The 23,793-nt window shown below is 38.6% G+C and overlaps 1 protein-coding gene across 1 annotated transcript; it reads left to right on the top strand.

Moving 5' to 3' along the window:
- The first annotated feature begins 1,893 nt into the window (after positions 1-1,893).
- On the top strand, positions 1,894-23,793 carry PTPN20 (protein tyrosine phosphatase non-receptor type 20). The gene is made up of 4 exons (XM_024561057.3): positions 1,894-2,223; positions 6,605-6,820; positions 22,761-22,823; positions 23,685-23,793. The coding sequence occupies exons 1-4, from the start codon at positions 2,029-2,031 to the stop codon at positions 23,748-23,750; spliced, it is 540 nt and encodes a 179-aa protein (XP_024416825.3). The 5' UTR covers positions 1,894-2,028; the 3' UTR covers positions 23,751-23,793.

Below are 23,793 nucleotides of genomic sequence, written 5' to 3'. Positions count from 1 at the left end.
TCAAGTCTCCCAAAATCTCACCCCTCTGACAGCTGTTAGTCTGTTCCATGCCTCTGTTTCTATTCTGTTCATCAGTTTATGTTGTTCATTATTTTCCACATATAAGTGAGATCATGTGGTATTTTTCTTTCTCTGACTTGTTTATTTTACTTAGATTCATAACCTTTAGGTCCATCGATGCTATCACAAAAGGTAAGTTTTCTTTTTTATGGCAGAATAGTATTCCATTGAGTAAATGCACCACAGCTTTTTGATCCACTCATCTACTGATGGGCACTTGGGCTGCTTCCAGATCTTGACTATTGTAAATAATGCAGCAATGAACATAGGGCTGCATGTATTCTTTTAAGTTAGTGTTTTGCATTTCTTAGGTTATGTTTCTAGAAGTGGGATCACTGGGTCAAAAGCCAGTTCCATTTAAAAATTTTGAGGAAACTTCATACTGTTTCCCATGTGGCTCCACAAACCTGCATTTTCACCAACAGTACATGATGGTTCCCTTTTCTTCACATCTTCACCAACACTTGTTTGTTGATTTATTGACAGTAGCCATTCTGACAGGTGTGAGGTGGTATCTCATTGTAGTTTTAATTTACATTTCTCTGATGATTAGTGACATTGAGCACTTTTTCATATATCCCTGGGTCCTCTCTATGTCTTCTTTGGAGAAGTGCTTATGCAGGTCCTTTGCCCATTTTTAAATTGAGTTTGTTTTTTTTTTTCTTTATTTGGTGTTGAGTTGTATAAAATATAAATAGGATTTTCAAAGCATTCTTTCCTCATAGAAAGGAAGACATTTGCTATGATTCCACAGAATGGTCTCCTTTTGTGAAGTAGCATATATCTTTAAGTATCTAGTGATTGTTCTTCCTATTTGTTCATATTTATAAGGGATGGTGCATGTTTGCTATGTTGGAATTTGAGAAGGGTTCTGTCAGATATTGTGTAAACTCCTTTAAAATTATCTTGGTCATAGCATATTTGATAGGTAAATGATCCATGTGTAGTAGGGACAGGCTATTGGTGTGAGAGCTACATGGCAGAGAAAGTCTCTCCTTTTCTGAGGTCATTTGCTTTCTGTGTGTGGGAACAGTGGTGGAGCCAGATCTCCAAATTTTGCTGTACAGGGAAGAAAGAGCACCCATGCCAGTGGAGTTTATTAGTGAGTCAAGTGGGCCAGTAGAGTTTATTAGTGAGTCAAATAACTGGATTTCCCCCTCTCATATTTGTTGTAACACTTTGTGTTAGGTATGTCTCCTGTTACTTGGAGTAAATCCTCTTTATAGCACCCTTTCCCCATATCTTTGCTTTGGTTAATGTCACTTCACCAGGTGGAGGCTGAGGATCAACATAACAGATGGCTGCCTTGTATGCGTGTGGCATTGACAGAATTCTGTTAATCCTAGTATGTGTACTTGATCAACTGTCTCAGTTCTTAGTTGTTGGTATTTTTTCCTCCTGGTCCCTGCTGCTTTGGCCTTGATGCTCCAGATTTGTAGGAGAATGTTACTCACTTAGGGCTCCTTCTTTGCTGTGTTTAGCTGCAGACTAGTAGGTACGTCCTTTGACATAATCCTCCCTGTGCCATTTCTAACAGAGGTCTCTCAAAGTGTCTGGATACTGGTGGAATCTTTCTCTGTTTAGTAGAAATTGATTACAACAAAAACTCCCCTAATTGTTTATTTCTTAGATCATGCCAATAGGTTTTTGTGAGGGAGGAATTTAAATTTATAGACTCAAATAATGTTTTTGAAAAGAAACTCCTATGCCATCCTCTCTATTGGTCAAAGAGATAAATGGATTTATCTATAGGAAATGCTTTCAGGAAATCTGTATGTGTTGTTTCCTGCTTTTCCTTATCTACCAGATGTTTCTGTTTTTGTAACAGATGATTCAACACGCGTTCCTCTTGGAGAAAACAAGGACTACATTAATGCTAGTTATATTAAAATAACCAATTCTGGAGAAGAATATTTTTATATTGCTACCCAAGGACCACTGCCAGATACCACAGATGACTTTTGGCAAATGGTTTTGGAAAATGACTCTAATGTTATTGTCATGATAACCAGAGAGATAGAAGATGGAATTACCAAATGCCACCGTTACTGGCCCATTTCCAATAAGAAGCCTTTGGAATTGAAAAACTGTCAAATCTTCCTGGAGAACTACCAGATACTTCAATATTTCATCATTCGAATACTTCAAGTTGTCAGGAAGTCTGTAAGTTTTTAAAAATCAGTATGAGATATATATTTCATTATATGAGCACGTGTCAGGACATTAAGTTAGGAGTAGGATAAGGTATAGATTGGGAATACTTTTTAAATAACTTATTTTTAATTCTCTCTGGTACCAGAAACTATGACACCACCACTTCTACTTCTGCTTAACCAAACTCTGGCTGGAGAGAGGAAAAATTGAAAAGGGGAGATGGGGCGAGGATAGCAAGTATTGGAAGTTACCTAATCCCAGGAGGTACTTTGGCTGCTTCTGCCAAGTGAGACAGATATGTATCAAATTCTTAAGTTGTGCTAATCAGTGTGCCAGGCACTGTTGCTGCTTACTGAGTGGTGGAAAGTTTGGTATGTTCACTGATAATTCCTTCCAAGGAACTGTGCTCAGTGGTAACATTGAGATCTGTATGGAGGGTATGAGGGCTTGGAAGGGAAGTACTTAGCATTACTTGGAGTTTGGGGGAAGGTTTTCTAGAGGAGGTAACATCTTGATTAAGAATTGTCCAAATAGGTAGGTAGACACACTGCGCCTCCTCACACAACCAGAACTGACAGAAAATTGAACAGCAAGGAAGTCCAACACCAAGGAAATAAAAAATAAACATTCATCCAGACCAGTAGGAGGGGCAGAGACAGGCATGGGGCAGAGAGGACTCCCGTGGCCGTTGGGGGACCTAGACTGGCGGAGTGTGGGACCAATGGGGCAGGCAGTCTGACCACTAGCAGACCCTGAGGCCCCACATTCGCGCAGATAAACCAAGAGGGCCGGACTCAGAGTGGCGGAGAACAGGGCAGGCAGAGTGGTGGGTAGCACCCTATGGCCCCACATTTGCACACAGATAAACCGGACAAACAGCGGGGAGCGAAGCAGACCACACAACCCAGGGCTCCAGCTCAGGGAAATAAAGCCTCAAACCTCTGATTGAAAACCCCTGTGGGGGTTGGGGTGGCAGCAGGAGAGACTCCCAGCCTCACAGGAGAGGTCGTTGGAGAGACCCACAGGGGCCTAGAGTGTGCACAAGCCCACCCACTCAGGAACCAGCACCAGAGGGGCCTAGTTTGATTGTGGGTAGCTGAGTGAAAGACTGAAATCCAGAGGAGAGTGAGAGGAGCACCATTGCTCCCTCTCGGCCCCTCCCCCGTGTACAGCGTCACAGTACAGCAACCAGCATTACCCCACCCCTGGAACACCTAAGGCTCCGCCCCTTAAAGTAACAGACAGGCCAAGACAAAAAAAAAAAATGGCCCAAATGACAGAACACTTCAAAGCTCCAGAAAAAATACAACTAAGTGACGAAGAGTTAGCCAACCTATCGAATGCATAGTTCAAAGCACTGGTTATCAAGACGCTCACAGAATTGGTTGAATCTGTTCGAGAAGTAGATGAAAAAATGAAGCCTATGCAAATAGAAACAAAGGAAAATGTACAGGGAACTAATAGTGATGCAAAGGAAAGTGGGACTCAAATCAACGGTGTGGACCAGAAGGAAGAAAGAAACATCCAACCAGAAAAGAATGAAGAAACAAGAATTCAGAAAAATGAGGAGAGCCTTAGGAACCTCCAGGATATCTTGAAACATTCCAACATCCGAATTATAGGAGTGCCAGAAGGAGAAGAGGAAGAACAAAAAATTGAAAACTTATTGGAACAAATAATGAAGGAGAACTTTCCTCATCTGGCAAAGGAAATAGACTTCCAGGAAGTCCAGGAAGCTCAGAGAGTCACAAAGAAGCTGGACCCAAGGAGGAACACACCAAGGCACAACATAATTACATTAGCCAAGATGAAACAGAAGGAGAGAATCTTAGAAGCAGCAAGAGAAAAGGAGACAGTTACCCACAAAGGACTTCCCATAAGACTGTCAGCTGATTTCTCCAAAGAGACCTTACAGGCAAGAAGGGGCTGGCAAGAAGTATTCCAAGTCATGAAAGGCAAGGACCTATATCCAAGATTACTGTATCCAGGAAAGCTATCATTTAGAATGGAAGGGCAGATAAAGTGCTTCTCAGATAAGGTCAAGTTAAAGGAGTTCATCATCACCAAGCCCTTATTATAGGAAATGTTAAAGGGAGTTACCTAAGAAAAAGAAGATCAAAAATAGGAACAGTAAAAATGACAGCAAACTCACAGTTATTAACAACCACACCTAAAACAAAAACAAGAGCAAACTAGGCAAACAACTAGAACAGGAGCAGAACCATAGAGATGGAGATCACATGGAGGGTTGTCAATAGGGGAGTGGGAGGGGGAGAGGGGGGGAAAGGTACAGAGAGTAAGTAGCATAGATGATAGGTGGAAAACAGACATGGGGAGGGTAAGAATAGTGTAGGAAATATAGAAGCCAAAGAACTTATAAGTATGACCCATGGCCATGAACTATAGGGGGGGAATGTGGGAGGGAGGGGGTGGGCAGGATGGAGTGGAGTGAGGGGGGGAAATGGGATGACTGTAATAGCATAATCAATAAATATATTTTTTAAAAAGTATTGTCCAAATAAGAAATATGGAAAGGGGAAGTAAATGAAACTAAGAGGTATAAAACTCAAAAGAGAGGGAGTTTATTCAAGGAGAAGAAATAGTGCATTGGAAACAGGAGTGGGCAGCAAGCAGTATGTAACCTAAGCTCTGTGCTTTGTGGTACTTGGGCAAAGGAGAACAGGTAGCCTTGATCAGAGAGGCCCTCAGAGAGTAAGGTGCCTATGAGAAACAAGGCAAGGAAATGGAATAAATATTTAGGGAGGTGATTAGGGTTTCCAAGAAATTACTGTGGATGGGGGACCTGAGTGCAAAGGGAGAAGTTGAAGAGATAGAGGAGTAGAAAAGGATGGGAAAAGATAAACTTGAGGAGTATGAGGAGTGTCAGAGCCCAGACTGAGGAGCAGGTATGTCAAGAATAATAATGGCTGACATAGATACAGAGCTTGCTGGCTGTGTGCTGGGCACTGTGCTTGTTCTGTGTACCTGGGGATTTGCCTCATCCCTCATTTCTCTAATACTTGGTGATTCCTTCCTATTAACCAGGTACTATGTAAGGTGCTGGAGATATGAAACAGACACAGTCTCAGCTCTTAGAGTACTTACAGTCTAGTGTGGAAGGAAGACACCAAGCACATCAATTCTAAATGCCATGTGATACATGCTATGGCCCCAGGACAGTATGTTTGGAGAATGTAGGCCAGGAGGCACAGATGAATGATCTGTCTACAAGGACTCAAATTCTGGGGTCCACTTATGGAGTATTGGCAAGGGGGTATAGGACAGGAGCCTTTGGGCTGAGGCCCACAAGCCTCAGAACCATGTGGTTCGTGTTTGGAGAATCTGCATCAGGGGTTCTGTCTTCATGGCATAGGGTCAGGAAAGCGGAAAGATGAGGCCCACCTTTTTGCAGACTCTTAGTGGTCAACAAGTAACAGGAGACATTTAATCCCTGAAATATGTGATAGGGTGAGAGTTATCCTAAACTTCATGCCTTCACAGGATTTTCAAGTATTGTTTTCATCACTGAGATTCATATACTAATGATTCAGACCTGAGTTTTCTATTTCAAACTTAGGGAAAAAAGATGCATTGGGGGGAGCAGAAGAAGAGTGAGAAACCCATCCTCCGTTTTTCCAGAAGGGTCCTCAGTGAAGTAAAATAAGGACTTCAAGTGGGAAAAGTGTGATCCCTTTGGAAGGAATGATGGGTAAACTCCAAATGTTTTATCTGTCAACCTTGAGGAGAGTTTCATGACTCTACTTCCAGGGGGCTCATCATGAGAGTGGTGGCCACAGTCCAGTCACATGGCCATGAACCACCCTATCCTCATTGCCAGAGAAGATTGGTGACCCCAGTCAAGCAACTTGATGGCACCTACCTGTTTTAATTATATTTAGTATTATAATACTTAAGCTAAGATAGATGGATTCTTGTTTTTTCTGCAGCCTCATGGTGCAGCAATTTGTGTTCAGGAGGCCTGAATGACAGTCCCAACTCTAAACATGTGAGCCTCCTGACCTAGCGTACATTTCTCAATCACTCTAATCCTTACCTTTTTATCTGTAAAATGAGAATTAAATGCACGCAGTGCCACCTCTCAGGATTGATGTGAGAATTAAGAAATAATGCATGTGAAGTTCCTAACACAATACTGGGAACATAAGTGCTCAATTCATGTTACATGTTAGTATTCATATTTTTATTATTGTGTTGCCATATAGCTGTTATTATTATTATTATTATTATTATTATTATTACTGGTATATTAGAAATTGAAATGAGATCGCTAATATAAGATGTTGATAAATCTCTCTTCTCTCTCCCCAACTTCCTTCTCTTCCTCTTTCTCCCTCTCTCTCACTCTTTTTCCCTCTCTCTCCCTTAACAGACAGGAACAAGTCACTTCGTAAAACAGTTGCAGTTCACCAACTGGCCAGACCATGGCACTCCTGCCTCAGTAGATGGTTTTATCAAATATGTTCGTTTTGTGAGGAAGAGTCACCTTACAGGACCCATCATTGTTCACTGCAGTGCTGGTGTGGGCCGGACTGGGGTGTTCCTATGTGTGGATGTTGTGTTCTGTGCCATTGAAAAGAACTTTTCAGTAAGTGTGTGAATTAAGCAGATAAACCCATTTTAGTAAACACTCTACTTTTAACAGCCCTCTTATAGCTGAAGACTAATATTTGGCCTTCAAGAGCAACTTAGTATATAGATGTGAGCTTTGGGTACCTGCTTCTTATTTAACTGTTGCAGGTTCCTGGAGATGGATATGAGGGTTAAGTACATGATGTGAATGAATGGCTTAGTACACAGTAAATGTGAGTTCATTTTCCTTTTTCTGCCCTCCACTCCACAGGTACAGTTTTTATAATCTTGTTAGAGAATGTTGATGATGTGTACATATTTTTAATGGACAGAAATACATGGATGTGAGCAAACTGAAAAAACGTAGACTTCAGAGTTAATGAGAGGTTCCCTGGGTTGTACTGCCAGTTTTACCACATACTGTAGATTTTTAGTGATTTTCCAAATTGTTCATCCTCTCTGAAACCCAGTTTTCTCATATGTAAAATAAGGATAATAATGTTGTTGTGTTTGAGTCCATTTTTAGCAATTCTTTGCTCTCCTCTTAATTTAGAACCAGCTAAGAGGTAGACACAATAATTAGACATATGGTGATTATACTAATACCTTTATCATTGATTAAACTGAGTAAGGAATATGAATTCAGATCTGTGGTCAAAAAATTGTTTTCCTGTGCTGCAGAATAAGGAGGCACTGGGGGTGGGGGAGTGGCTCTTACCATAAATAACCATGAGGGATATGAAAATGCCCATCTCAGCCATGAGAAAACAGGATCTATGTGGCATTTTCCCTGGTAGACAAATTCTGCAGACTTCTGTTGTCAGAACAAATGTCAGACTCTCCTCTCTCAGACTTTATGTAGTTATACCCAGACAGTGACAGGGTCTCCCTGTGGCAGCAAATGGCTGCATGGTCTCCCTGTGGCAGCAAATGACATGGGTTCTTAGGAACTCATCATTCTCAGGCCATATTATGTGGGATGGTAGACAAATGGCCTCTCCCAGTAACTCCTGAAGGATAGAAGGAATTTCCTTCTTTTCAGAATCTTGAGCCCAGCATTTCCTAACATTTCACTGTTTTCCACTGAGTTATACGCCTTCACTGAACTAGTCACTGTGGGAGATTCTGGTCAATGTAGGCCAGTGAGGACTACTCCAGGCCATATGGCAGAGAATGAGAGAGGAATGGTTTTTCAGAGCAAATTCAGGGCTCTATGACAAAGAATAAATATTAAATGTCTGGCCAGAAATAAAGACAAAGGCTATCAAAAATGCTAAAAATTTGAGTCTGATGTTACCTATTCCCATAACAAATTGCATTAGTATAATTTTTATATGTTCATCATAATTTCTTAAGTAGTTTGTTTACATTAATATTTACCTTTATTTTATATCCCTTGTAGGAACTGTATTCATGATCCTAAGGAGCACTGTTTTTTCCCATGTTATACCTTCTTTAAACTCTAAATGTGTTTTATAGTGAGTCATCTGAGAGTTTAATTGACATAGGTTTTTTTTTTTGTGGTGCATAAAAGGATGCATTTTACAATCAAGGATTCTTAGTTTCATGAAATATAGTGGTTCAAAAATAGGCAACACATCCGTTGTTTCCTTATTGGCTTTCCAATAGAGTCTTAAATTTTCAAATATTCTTACTGATGCCCCTCTCTACTCTAGAAATTTTGTAGAGCTACTAGAACTACTAAAAAATGTGGTCTTGGACCAGCATCAATCCGTGGATGTTTGTTATGTGCTGCAAGATAAGTTTACAGAAATGGGCAGTAAGCATTTAGAAACACTCAAGGCAGTTTGATGCATTGCCATACCATCCAAGAGCAAGCCCAGTGTTTTGGTGGTGTTGAGCAGCCATAGACTAGTGTGCATGGTGTGGAACTCACACGGGAAAGTCTTACATGCTGCAAGCTACATACCAGCCTAATTATGATTCTAAAGGATATGAAAATCTGAAAATCTGAAACCACCCATTTCTTTTCATTTTTACTTTTATAGCCATTTTCGTTTTTAACCAAGGCTGCTTAAAAATTTCTGAACCTTTGGGAATGTTAAGACTTCTCATTCTATGTAGAACTTCCCCTTCTCACTATCTGCAGCATACAATAACAGTTGTTAATTGTCAATTATCATATGATCCCATCATGAAATGACTGATCCAAATTCTTACTATACCATTCACTAAGCATATTGCTTAGTTCATCGGGCAGGTGTGTTTGCATTTTTTAGGTCTGTGTTAATACCTTCAACTGTTTTCCAGTCATTGAAGCCCTACTACCAGTATATAATCATACACAAAATTAAAACTCCAAATGACATTTGTTGACAATGCATAGTTAGTACTTTGCATTTTTATACAGTTTTGAACTAGTTGTATTTGTCAGTAATCAAAATGCAAAATGGAATTGTTCCTTTGTATCTCATCATGTTCAAATCAAATATATACTGAAAGAATCACTATGTAAGCAATACCTATGCATGATTAAGTTTCAATAGTAAATAGCTACTTTTGTTTCATAAATTAGTACTACTCTATTTCATTACCCAGTCCCTGAATTCATCAAGCTGGGGTGTCATTACAAAATGGTACTTTAGAGCTAGACTTCTGGCCAAGATGGAGGTATAGGTAGACACACTTTGCCTCCTCCATAACCAAAAGAAGAACAACAACAAATTTAGAAACAAAAAATAACCAGAACTACCAGAAAATTGAACTGTATGGAAGTCTGACAAGCAAGGAGTTAAAGAAGAAACATTTATCCAAACAGGTAGGAGGAACAGAGATGAGCAGCAGGGGTGGAAGAGGATGTGTGGCAAGATGCATGCTGGAGGACTAGGTGGGTGAGGCAGTGGCTGGTGGATGAGGCAGTCCCACATTTGTGTGTGGATAAATTGGGAGGAACAACTGGGGAGTAAAACAGACTGTGCAACCCAGGGTTCCAGCACAGAAAAAGAAAACCTCAAAAACTCTGCCTATAAAAATCTTTGGGGGTTGCAGAGGCAGGAGGAACTCCCAGCCTCACAGGAGAGTTTGTCAGAGAGACCACAGGGTCCTAGAACATACACACACTCACCCACCCAAGAATCAGCACCAGAAGGGCCCAATTAGCTTGTGGGTAGCATGGAAAGTGACTGAAAGTGAGGTGAGAGCCAAGCAAGTGGCATTGTTCCCTCTCTGACCCCTTTCCCATATACAGCACCACAACACAGTAATGTGGGTTGCTCTGCCCAGGTGAATACCTAAGGCTCCACCCCTTATAACATAACAGGAGCTCCATGACAAAGAAAAAGGGCCCAAATGAGAGAACAGATCAAAACTCCTGAAAAACATCTAAGTGATGAAGAGATAGCCAACCTCTCAGATGCAGAGTTCAAAACACTGGCAATCAGGATGCTCACAGAAAGGGTTGAGTCTGGTCACAAAATAGAGGAAAAAGTGAAGGCTATGCAAAGTGAAATAAAGGAAAATGTACAGGGACCCAACAATGACAGGTAGAAAACCAGGACTCACGTGATGATTTGGAGCAGAAGGAAGAAATAAACATTCAACCAGAACAGAATGAAGAAACAAGAATTTAAAAAAATGACAGACTTAGGAACCTCAGGGAAAACTTTATATGTTCCAACATCTGAATCATAGGGGTGCCAGAAGGAGAAGAGGAAGAGCAAGAAATTGAAAACTTACTTGAAAAAATGATGGAGAACTTCCCCAGTCTGGCAAAGGAAATAGAATTCCAGGAAGTTCAGGAAGCTCAGAGTCCCAAAGAAGCTGGACCCAAGGAGGAACACACCAAGGCACATCATAATTACATTACCCAAGATTAAAGACAAGGAAAGAATTTTCAAAGCAGAAAGAGAAAAGAAGACATTTACCTACAAAGGAGTTCCCATAAGACTGTCAGCTGATTTCTCAAAAGAAACCTTATAGAAAAGAAGGGGCTGGAAAGAAGAATTCAAAGTCATGAAAGGCAAGGATCTACATCCAAGATTACTCTATCCAGAAAAGCTATCATTTAGAATAGGAGGGCAGATAAAGTGCTTCCTTTCCAGATAAGGTAAAGTTAAAGGAGTTCATCATCACCAAGCCTTTATTATATGAAATGTTAAAGGAACTTACCTGAGAAAAATAAAATGATCAAAACTATGAACAGTAAAATGATAACAAACTCACAACTATCAACAACCAGACCTAAAAATCAAAAACAAAAATAAATGAAGCAAACAACTAGAACAGGAACAGAATCACAGAAATGGAGATCACATGGAGGGATATCATTGGGGAAGGGGAGAAGAGAATGGGGGGAAAGGTACAGAGAATATGAAACATACATGGTAGGTACAAAATAGACAGGGGGAGGTTAAGAATAGTATAGGGAATGGAGAAGTCAAAGAACTTACATGTATGACCCATGGACACGAACTAAGGGGTGGGGGTTGCGTGTGGGAGGGAAGGCTGCAGGCAGAGGGGAATAAAAGGGAGAAAAAAATGGGACAACTGCAATAGGATAATCAATAAAACATACTTTAAAAAAATGGTACTTTAACTTTTATTTGACACATACAGTGGTGGGCAAAATAGGTTAATATTAATACAGTAATTAATAAATAATAATACAGGAAAAAACCCTGTTTCTTATACTCACAGCTGTGAACCTACTTTGCTCATCTCTTTATTTACTCAGCATTTTAGAGAAAACATCTTTAATACAGTGTTTTACCATTGTCTTGACAATTGTTTCTGGGTTTTTAGTCTTAGCAATTCAAAGTGATATTTTGTAAGTCTAGTAGATTGATGTTATGTGAAATATTGAACATCAGTTCCTGTTGGCTTTTTAATTTAACATTCTTTAAAATAATCCTTTTGTCTTTGAAATTATTTTTTATGTACATGGCAAGTAATATTAATGGTTGCTTTCCTTTGTTAGCTAGTACATCTTTGCAGTTAACAAAAGTGCAGTTTCAGCAATTCACAGTCAATAATGGCTATACTCTTCAACAAATAATGTTGGGAGAACTGGACAGTTACATGCAAAAAATTGAAACTCAACCATCAACTTACACCATACACAAAAATAAATTCAAGATGGATAAAAGACTTACGTATAAGTCTTGACACCATAAAAGTCGTAAAGGAAAACAGGCAAGAAAATCTCAGATATTCCATGCAACAATATTTTCACCAATATGCCCCTAGAGCAAGGGACATAAAGGAAAGAATAAACAAATGGGGCCTCATCAAAATAAAAAGCTTCTGCATGGCTAAAGAAAACAGCATTAAAATGAAAAGAGAAACAACTGTATGGGAAAATATATTAGCCAATGATCCTCTGACAAAGGTCTGATCTCCAAAATATATAAAGAACTCACAGGACTCCACTCCTGGATGACAAAATATATAAAGAACTCACAGGACTCCACTCCTGGATGACCCAGTTAAAAAATAGGCAAAGGACTTGAACAGACACTTCTCCAAGGAAGACATATAGAGGGCCCAGACATATGAAAAGATGCTCAGCATCACTAGCCATCAGAGAGATGCAAATTAAAGCCACAATGAGATACCCCTTCACACGGGTCAGAATGGTCATCATAAACAAATCAACAAACAAGTGTTGGAGAGGATGTGGAGAAAAGGGAACCCTAGTGCACTGTTGATGAGAATGCAGATGGGTGCAGCCACTTTGGAAAACAGTATGAAATTTCCTCAGAAAACAAAAAATGGAACTTCCCTTTCACCAAGCAATTGCACTGCTGGGATTATACCCTAAGAGCCCTGAAACACCAATCCAAAAGAACCTATGCATCTCAATGTTCATAGCAGCACAATTTACAATAGCCAAGTACTGGAAGCAACCTAAGTGCCCATCAGCAAATGAGTGGATCCAAAAACAATGGTACATTTACACAATGGAAATCTATGCAGCAGAGAGAAAGAAGGAGCTTATACCCTTTGCAACAGAACTGGAGAGCATTATGCTAAGTGAAATAAGCCAGGAGGTGAGGGAGAAATACCATATGATCTCACCTTTAACTGGAACCTAATCAAAAAAAGAAAAAAGGAAACAAAATATAACCAGAGACATTGAAGTGAAGAACAATCTAACAATAGCCACAGGGGAGTGGGGAGGGCACATTGGGGAGAGGGATTTACAGAAACTACTATAAAGGACACATGGACAAAATCAAGGGGGAGGGTGGAGGTGGAGGAGGGAGGTGGGGTTGGCTGGGGTGGGGAGAAAAGGCGTACAACTGTAATTGAATAACAATAAAAAATTTTAAAAAATAAATGATATACTTAAGAAAAGAAAGCTTTCATTATTTCACAATTGAGTATATAGCTAGTGGTGAGGTTGTCATATATACTCTTTATCAAGCTGAGATTGCTTCCTTCTATTAGCCTTCTTTGAAATGTTTTTATCAGTAATGAATATAGTATTCTTTTTCTTTTCCTGTATCTCTTGAATATTCATATTTTTATTGATGTGTTGAATCACATTAATTGTTTCCTGGATGTTGAGCCATTCTTGCATCACTGGTGTATTCACACTTGATGAGGGTGTATAATAATTTTAATATATTGTTCAATTTGGTTTGGTACTATTTTGTTGAGAATTTCAGTGTGTACATTTATCAAGAATATAGGCCTGTAAGTCTCTGTCACCCTCTCTCCTTATTTTTTGCAGTCTCCTGCATTAGTTCACGTATAAAAGTAATGCTGGCCTCATAAAATAAATTTGTAAGTGAACTTCAATTTGTAGATTAGTTAAGAAGGATATGTACTAATCATTTTTTAAATATTTGTTAGAATTCCCTTGTAAATCTATGCAGGCCTAAGCTTTTTATGAGGGTGTTTTAATTACAGATTCAAATTAATTGCTAGTAATTGGTTTGTTCAGATAATGTGATTTGTCATGATTTAGCCTTCAAATGGAATATGATTTAAAAATTTTCCATTCCATTAAATGGTCAAATTTGTTGTAAAAAAATAATGGCTATAAAACTCAATATGTGAGGAATCATAATGCCAGGTAAACTTAACATGAACTTTTTTGGTCTTCATTTCTCTGCAGTTACATCTACAGTCATAATTTGGTAACAAGACAGTCCAATGAAGCTTGTTTTGCCATTAGTAAATTGAGGTTAAATAAATACAAATTTATTTCCACAATTTCTCTAATCTTAAATTACAAATTTAAAGAACAGGCTTTCACAGAAGTAATGATTTTAAAATTCATGAGGTTTTATTTTATTAAGTTGGTGATCAAGTTTCATTTTTGCACATACCTGTCCAGATCTCCCTACACCATTTGTTGAAGAGGCCATTTTTGCTCCATTTTATGCTCCTGCCTCCTTTGTGAAATATTAATTGACCATAGAGACTTGGGTTTATTTCTAGGCTCTCTGTTCTGTTCCATTGGTCTATGTGCCTGCTTTTATGCCAGTACCAGGCTGTTTTGATTACAGTGGCCTTGTAATACAGTTTGATATCAGGTATTGTGATCCCTCCTGCTTTGTTCTTCTTTCTCAAAAATTGCGGCAGCTATTCGGGGTCTTTTATGGTTCCATATGAATTTCTGAAATGTTTGTTCTATATCTGTGAAATAGGTCATGGGTACTTTAATAGGGATTACATTGAATATATAAATTTCTTTGAGTAGTATGGCCATTTTGATGATGTTACTCCTTCCAATCCATGAGCTTGGTAAATGCTTCCATTTCTTTGTGTGTTTCTTCATTTCTTTCTTCATTGTTGTGTAGTTTTCAGAGTACAGGTCTTTTACCTCCTTGGTTAGGTTTTCTTCCTAGGTACTTTATTTTTCTTCTTGCTATATCAAATGGGATTTTTTTCCTGATTTCTGTTTCTGCAGTTTCATTGTTGGTATACAGGAATGCCTTTGATTTCTGAGTATTGACTTTGTATCCAGCTGTTTTGCAAAATTCATTTCTTAGGTCAACTAGTTTTTTGGTGGAGTCTATAGGATTTTCCAGGTACACCATCATGTCATCTGCAAACAGTGACAGTTTCATTTCCTCCTTTCCAATTTGGGTGCATTTTATTTCTTTTTCTTGTCTGATTGCTGTGGCTAGGACTTCCAATACTATGTTGAATAGGAGTGGTGAGAGAGGGCATCCTTGTCTTGTTCCTGATCTTAGTGGGAAAGATCTAAGCTTTGTCCATTGAGTATGATGTTGACTGTAGGTCTCTCATATATGGCCTTTATTATGTTGAGGAATGCTCCCTCTATTCCCACTTTGCTGAGTGTTTTTATCAGAAATGGGTGCTGCAAATGCTTTTTCTGCATCTATTGATATGATCATGTGATTTTTGTCTTTGCTGTTGCTTATATGAGGTATTATGTTTATTGATTTGCAAATATTGTACCATCCTTGCATCCCTGGGATAAATCCCACTTGGTCATGGTGGATGATCTTTTTAATGTATTGCTGGATGCGCTTTGCTAATATTTTGTTGAGAATTTTAGCATCTATGTTCATCAGCAATATTGGCCTGAAGTTTTCTTTCTTCGTTATGTCTTTATCTGGTTTTGGGATTAGGATGATGCTGGCTTCAAAAAAAGAGCTTGGGGGTCTTCCCTCAGTTTGGATTTTTTCGAATACTCTGTGAAGGATACGGGTTATCTCTTCTTTAAGTGCTTTGTAGAATTCTTCTGTGAAACCATCTGGTCCAGGGCTTTTGTGTGTTGGGAGTTTTTTGATGACTGCTTCAATTTCGTCTGCTGTTATTGGTCTGTTCAGGTTTTCTGCTTCTTCTTCATTCACTTTTGGAAGATTATATTTTTCTAGAAATGTGTCCCTTTCACTTAGGCTTTCAAGTTTCTTGGCATACAGTTCTTCCTAGTAATTTCTTACAATCCTTTGTATTTCTGTGGTATCAGTTGTAATCTCTCCTTTTTTTTTTCTTCTATTTGTGTTTATTTGTCTCCTCTCTTTTCTTGATGAGCCCTCTTAAAGGCTTGTGGATTTTGTTTATCTTTTCAAAGAACCAGCTCCTGGCTTCGTTGATCCTTAGAATTGTGCTTTTAGTCTCTATGTCATTTAACTCTGCTCTGATCTTGGTTATTTCCTTACTTCTGCTTGCTCTGGGCTGTCTTCCTTATTGGTCCTCCAGTTCTTGTAGGCATAGGGTTAGGTTGTTTGTTTGAAATGTTTGTATCTTTTCAAGGTAGGCCTGTATTGCTATGAACTTTCCTCTCAGGACTGCCTTTGCTGTGTCCCATAAGTTTTGGGTTTTTGTGAGTTCATTTTCATTTGTATCCAGAAAGTTCTTGATTTCTTCCCTAAGCTTGTCCTTGACCCATTCATTGTTTAACAGCATGCTATTCAGTCTCCATGATTTTGAGTGTTTCCGGTTTTTCCTTTGTGGTTGGTTTCTAGTTTCAGTCCCTTGTGGTCAGGGAAATGCTTGATATGATTTCAATTATCTTGAATTTGTTGAGGCTCGCTCTGTGGTCTATCTTTGAAAATGTTCCATGTATACTTGAAAAGAATGTGTATTTTACTTCTTTGTGACAAAAATCTCTATACATATCAGTTAATTCCATTTCTTATAGTGTATTGTTAAGTGACACAATATCCTTGTTGATATTTTGTTTGAAAGATCTGTCCATTTTTGACAGTGGGGTGTTAAAATCCCCTAGTATAATTTTGTTGTTGTCAATATCTTTCTTGAAGTCCTCCAAGATTTTCTTTATGTATTTGGGTGCTCCTATGTTGGGTGCATATGTATTTACAATGTTTCTGTCTTCTTGGTGGATTCTTCCTTTGAGTATTATGAAGTCATCTTCTGGGTCTCTCTTTATGGCCCTTCTTTTCAAGTCTATTTTGTCTGATATGATTATTGCTACCCCAGGTTTTTTCCTGTCCATTTGCTTGGAAAATTTGTTTCCAGCCCTTCCCTTTCAGTCTGTGGAAGTCTTTTGTCCTGAGGTGGGTCTGTTGTAGGCACCATATGTGTGGGTCATGCTTTCTTATCCATTCAGCTATTCTGTGTCTTTTGATTGGAGCATTTAATCCATTTATGTTTAAGGTTATTATTGATAGGTATTTACTCATTGCCATTTTTTCATACCTGTGTTCCTCTCTCTTTCTCTTTTCCTTCCTTTCCTTCAAGCAGTCCCTTTAGCATCTCTTGCAGACCTGGTTTGGTGGTAGTGTATTCTTTTAGACTTCTTTTGCCTGGGAAACTCTTTATATGGCCTTGTATCTTGATTGAGAGCCTTGCTGGGTAAAGTAGCCTTGGTTGCAGGCCTTTGGTTCTCATTACTTGGAATATTTTTTGTCGTTCTCTTCTGGCTTGGAGCATTTCCATTGAGAAGTCAGCTGCTAACCTTCTTGGGGCTCCCTTGTATGTTACTGCGTGTTTCTCCCTTGCTGCCTTTAAGATCCTCTCTTTGTCTTGGAATTTTGCCATTTTAATGATGATGTGTCTTGCAGCGGGCCTCTTTGGCTTCCTCTTGCTTGGGACTCTCTTTGATTGTGTGATTTTTTTCTCCCATCAGATTACGGAAATGTTTCATCATTACTTTTGCAAACAGGTTTTCTATCCCTTGCTCTTCTTCTTCTCCTTCTGGTATGCCTATTATATGGATATTATTACATTTCATGTTGTCCTGCATTTCCCTTAATCCCTCTTCATTCTTTCTGAGCCTCTTTTCCTTTTCTTGCTCTTTCTGGGTGTTTTTTTCTACCTTGTCCTACAGCTCGCTGATCTGATCCTCTGCTTCATCAAGTCTGCTTTTGATTCCTTCTACTGTGGTCTTCAGTTCAGAAATTGTATTCCTCATGACCTCTTGGCCCTTGGTGATAGTTTCTATTTCTTTTTCATATTGATATAGTTTGCAGTGAGTTCATTGTAGTTTCCCTGTAGTTTCTGGTAGTTCTCGGTGAGCTCAGTGAGCTTCCTGATAACCACTGCTTTGAACTCAGTATCTGATAGCTGACTTGCCCCTTTTTCAGTTAGCATTTTTTCTGAGGCTTCCTCCTTTCCTTTCATTTGGGTATTGTTTCTTTCTCTTTCCATTGTTTTTGAGACTCTTCTTGTTAGCCTCTGCCTCTTAAATTGATATGTTCTGACTCCCTTGGTTTATGGTATGAACTTCTATGGTAGAATGCCAGTGGGATTCAGTGGTGCTGTCTCCTTAATCTCCTGATCTCACTGGTCTTGAGCTGATGCTTATGGGTCTAACAGGTTCTGCCTCTGGTCTTTTCAGAGCTCCAGGTTTTATTGTCTCACCTGTGGGAAAAGGAGAAAGAAGAAAAAAAAAGTAGAAGGGAAGGAAAGAAAAAGGGAATAGAAAAGGAATGGAAGTGTGGTCGGAAGGAAGGAAGAAGGAATAAAAAAGATCAGAGGAAAGATAGGAAGGAATTTTAACAAAAATTAAAATAACATAAATAATAGAAGACAGAAAGAAGGAATAAAAAAGTAAAGAATGGAAGGAAGAAGAAATAAAAAAAAAGGAAGGAAGGGCAGAAAGGAAGAAACAATATAGGGGGAAAGGAGAAAAAAAGAAGAGAGACAAAAAAAAGCCTTTCGTTGGTTTTAAACTGTTCAGGTTAGTTCTGGTGGTCTTTCTGTCTGTGAAACAGGAGTGGGTGGTTGGAGGGATTGGTTTCACTTTTCTCCCTTCCTAAGCCACACTCTTCATTGTTGTCCAGCCTCTAGTCCAGTTCCTCAGGGTCCTTCTGCTCCCCCCTAGGCCTTTAGTTCACCAGTTGTGCTGTCCTTGAGGTACACCAATTAGGGGCAACTGACATTCCACCTTCTTGCTCTTTGCTGTGTTGGATTCTAGGGGCTCTTGTGTTCCTTCAGGGTAGTTCATCTCCCTACTGGGTCAAGTGTTTCTGGGGACTGCAGTCTCCCCTAGCCCTGCAGCTCCTCTCTGCTAGGCGTTCTGCCTTCCTCCTAGAGAGCGAGTACGCCCTGCAGGGCTCTGTGCGCAGGGGCTAGGTGGGAGTTGTTCAGAACAGGTGCTTTAGTTGTGGTTGCCCTCAGGCAACCAGTTGCTGATTTGGGTGCGCACCCACCTGAGGTTTCAGGTGTGGGTGCCCAGGCTGCTGATCTGGGTGCACACCAACCAGGATTCAGGTGTGTGCTGGGGCTGCTTATCCCGCGTTCACAGTTCAGGGGCTATGGGGGTAGGAGCGCAAGAGGCCAGGGCTGCTGTGAAGAGTTCTCTAACTACCCACTGAGTGCCTCTATTTTCTCTTTTTCTTTTCGAGGAATTCTTCCTATTCAAGTCCCCCTGGTCCAAACAAGCACCTGGCCTCTCATACAGCCCAGCCTGGCTCTTTCCCAAGAATCCTGCAGGAGACACTGCACTGCGGCAGGGCACTTCAGCCCCTTGGTCCCCGCGCAGGTCCCAGGGACCTTATTGTTCTTAAGCACTCTTCTTACCGTCTGATCTTTCAATGTCCTCTATCTTTGGTCTCTGATCTTCATATATGCTGGAATACCATTGGCTGTTTGCTCTGTTCCTCAGATCAGCTAGGCATTTCACTGGTGCCAAGGGGAAGTGGACTCTGCTCCCACCTATCTTGCCGCCATCTTCCCAAGTTCCTTATCAATACTTTCTTTGGTGGATCATACTTTTGGTTTCAAGTGTCAGTATATCTGAGCCTAAATGTCAAAGAATTTTTCTGAACGTTCTGTAGTTTTATGTTTTACATTTAAGTCCATAATTTATTTTTTGTTAATTTTTGTATAATGTGTGAGGTTTAGGTCAAGGTTTAGTTTTCTTTCTTTATTTCTCTGCCCTTCCTTCCTTCCTTCCTTCCTTCCTTCCTTCCTTCCTTCCTTCCTTCCTTCCTTCCTTCCTTCCTTCCTTCCATCCTACAGATGTTCAATTGCTCCAGCACCATTTGTTGAAAAGGCTGTTGTTCCTTCATTGAATTGCTTTTGCACATTTGTCAGAAATCATTGGACGTGTTTGTAAGGGACTAGTTATGGTTCTGTAATCTATTCAATTAATCTATATGTCTGTTCTTTTGCCAATACTACACTTGCATTCCTGTTGTTATATAGTATGTCCTTATATCAGGTGGAGTGATTCCTCACACATTCTTCTTCTTTTTTGAAATTGTTTTAATGATTATAGGGTCTGTGCATTCCCATATAAATTTTAGATTTAGCTTGTCTCTGTCTACAAAAAAAGCTTGCAGGGATTTTTATAGGAATTGATTAAAATCTAGATCAACTTGGGGAGAATTGACATCTTTACTCTGTTGAATCTTTTAATCCATGAATATGGTATGTCTCTCCATTTATTTAGGTCTTCTTTGGTTTCTTTTATTAGCATTTTATAATTTTCAGCATACAGATCCTGTACATGCTTTGTTAAACTTATTTCATTTTCTTTTTTTTAGATTTTATTTATTTATTTTTAGAGAACAATAAAGGAAGGGAGAAAGAGAAGGAGAGAAACATCAATGTGTGGTTGCCTCTTGCATTCCCCCTACTGGGGACCTTGCCTGCAATCCAGGCATGTACCCTGACTGGGAATCAAACCTGTGACCCTTTGTTTCACAGGCCCATACTCAATCCACTGAGCCACACCAGCCAGGGCAACTTACTTCATTTTATTTGGAGTGATTGTAAATGGTATTGTGTTTTTACTATTGGTTTCCATATGTTCATTGTTATTATGTAGAAGTGCAGTTTTTGCATGCCGATCTTATGTCCTTTGATCTTGTTAAACTTAGTTCTAGGAAGATTTTGTGTTCTGTTTTGTTTTTAGATTTCTTGGGATTTTCTACATAGACAATCATTCAATCCGAAAAATAAGGACAGACTTATCACTTCCTTTCCAATCTGTAAGCCTCTTATTTCTTTTTCTAGCTTTATCGTGCTACCTAGAACTTTCAAGTGCTTGTGTTGAATACAGGTGATGACAGAACACATTTTGCCATCACTGATGTTAGGGGGAAAGAAAATTAAAATGATTTGTTCTGTTAAAGACCCTATGAAGAAGATTGAAATACAAGCTGCAGACTTGGAGAACCTGTAAGCTATATATTTACAAAGGTCTTACATCTAGAATATATAAACAGCCCTTGAAACACAATTGCAAAAAAAATCAATCCAGTTATAAAGTGGGTAAAAGTTGTGAAGAGACATTTCACCATAGAGGATATATAGATGACAAATAAGCACTTGAAAAGATGCTCAGCTTCATTAGTCTTTAGGAAAATTAAATTAAAACCATGATGAAATGTCACTGGACATCTATCAGAAAGGCTAATATGAAAATAATGATAAAAAAATCTTCAACAAATGCTGGTAAAGATTAAAGAAACTGGATTAATCATGCATCACTTGTGGGAATGTAAAACGGTATATCCACTCCAGAAAATAGTGCTATGATTTCTTTAAAAAAGAAAACAGTATAAACACAACCATAGCACTCTTGAGTATTTATCCCAGAGAAATGAAAACTTATATTCACATAAAATCTGTACACAAATGTTCATAGCAGATCTATTCATAACAGCCAAAAACTGGAAACAACCTAGATGTCCTTCAACAAGTTGATGGTTAAAAAACTGGTACATATCCAGACCATAGAATACTATCTAGCAATAAGAAGGAAAGGACTATTAATATCCACAACAATTTTGATGTGTCTCAAGCAATTATGCTGAATGAAAAAAAGTCAATTTCAGAAGGTTAGGTAGTACCTTATTCCAGCCATGTAATCTTGAAGTAAACTATAGAGATAGAGAACATATTACTGTTGCCAAGGGTTAAGGATTGTGGTGGGTGGGTGCTCTAACAGATAGCACAAGGTAGTTTTATGGTATAATAGGCATGTTGACTGTGGTTGCAGTTACATAAATTTTTACATATGATATCATTGCACAGCACCACACACCCACACAAGTGCACACACTCGCAAATGATTGCATATAAAACAGGCAAAATCTGAATAAGCTTTGTGAATTATACCAATGTCAATTTCTTGGTTGGGATATTATACTATATTATCCTAGATGGTATAATATGGGGAAACTGGGTGAAGTATACACAGAATTTCTCTTTAAATTTTTTTTTTTGCAATTTACTGTGAATAATTCAATATAAAAAATTTTAAAGCTAAATTAAATATTTTAATTATTATAAAACGATAAGTTATAAAAATAGAGGAAAGCTTACATTTTGTCTGATTTTTTATATACTTTGGGTTATGGTTGACAAACCTGAAAATTTTCAGATGTCAGCATGGTCTTGTTGCATATAACTGGTCCTCAGCTTACACCACATGTGACCCTTCAGGCCAGTTCAGCAACACCCTAGCTGGTCTGTGTACTGTTCCACTGATGACACCTCTTGATGCTGCACCAGTATCAGATTGGCATGAGAGTTTCTAAAACTTACTACTAGCTTCTGGGCTTATTGCATTGTGGACCAGCAACAGGCTTTTGCAGACTTGCTCCAGCTCAGCGACTACACTGAGTAGAGTAGATCTATGCACACTTGCAGAATCTGGTGTTGAGTCAGACGTTGTTTGGGGTCTCCATTTGAGTTAAGAGGGCTCTTTTTACAAGAAACAGCTGTACTACTATTGTAGCCAGAAAAAGTCTTCGATGCTTCCAAACTCTTCCAGAATTATAATGCTACTTTAAGTTCTCCCTTTGGAGAATGGAAAAGTATACACAGGAGAAAATTTGTTGTTATTTCTTTTGGAGAGCATTTCTTGTTATAAATGATTGCTTCCTGCTTTTTCCTGGAAACCCATTTAAACAAGTCTTCCTTATCCATTATACTAGGTTAAAAATAGTATATTTTCTTATGACTGAAAATGAGAACTTTCTGATTAAATCTTGACATCTCTTTTACTGGAAAGCAGTATGGAATACTCATTTGTCAATCTGTACATTTATGTTTTCCCCCTACATGGATAATATAAAATTACTATCATCCTATTGCAGTTCAACATCAGAAATATAGTGGCCCAAATGAGAGAACAGCGTTATGGCATGGTTCAAACAAAGGTAAGCTCTCACCTCATAAATTCTAATTTGAAGAATAATTAATATAAAAGTTAACACTGTATATAGCACATTACAATTTATAAATCTCTTTTACCTACATGATTTCACTGATTTTTCCCTTTTGAGGTAGACATTGGTTTGGCTCTGATATTACTGATGTAGAACTTTTAAGTTCAGAGCAATGCAGTCTGTTTCATAAGTTCATTCAGATAGCAAGTGGGGGAGCCAAAACTAAGACTGAAGTCTCCTGATGCCCAAACATGAGCTTTGTCCATAATGCTGTGTTATTTAAGTAACATAATTTAATTTATTTCTCATAAATTTTATGGATAACAATTTTGGGATATTTACCTTCCACTGAAGTATTAGTCATTGGCATGTCATAAAATGATATAATTTGTGACAGGTTAATTATTAATCATTTGGGGGGTTAAGAGAATATGGATAATGAAAACAAATATGTACCCTTAAATCTTTATCTTAGACTGTTTTTAGGCCAATGTTGAATAATATAAAGCATTTTATTTGAACTAGTAGTGTGAGAGTCCTGAGGCTATTTCTAAAAAATAAAATTAAAATTAAGTTTAAAATTAAATTTATCCAGGCAAAATATAAGAGATTGAGGATGAGAGTTGGTTTCCCCTCTATTCAGTTTATCCTTTAGTTCTAGAGCAAGAACTATATTGTCATCATTTATTTTCCAGATATTTAAAAATATATTTATGTAAATAAATAATTAGTTAAATGTTTGGTCTTTTAGGAACTTTCCTTTGTGGTTAAAAATACAAATGTGTTCTCTGAAAGTGGATATTGGTATTCAGTTACTTAACATTCTGTTGTTTTTCATATACATGTATGTAGGAGCAGTATTACTTTTGTTATAAAATTGTGCTTGAAGTTCTTCAGAAGCTTGTGACTTTCCATTAAGAAGGACTTCCGTTGCCTCACACTTGAAATCACCAAGTGGCTT

Source organism: Desmodus rotundus, chromosome 4 (genome assembly GCF_022682495.2).
Source record: "Desmodus rotundus isolate HL8 chromosome 4, HLdesRot8A.1, whole genome shotgun sequence".
Taxonomy (NCBI): domain Eukaryota; kingdom Metazoa; phylum Chordata; class Mammalia; order Chiroptera; family Phyllostomidae; genus Desmodus; species Desmodus rotundus.
Note: the sequence above shows the minus strand (reverse complement) of the source record. Positions and strands in the feature narration are given on the sequence as shown.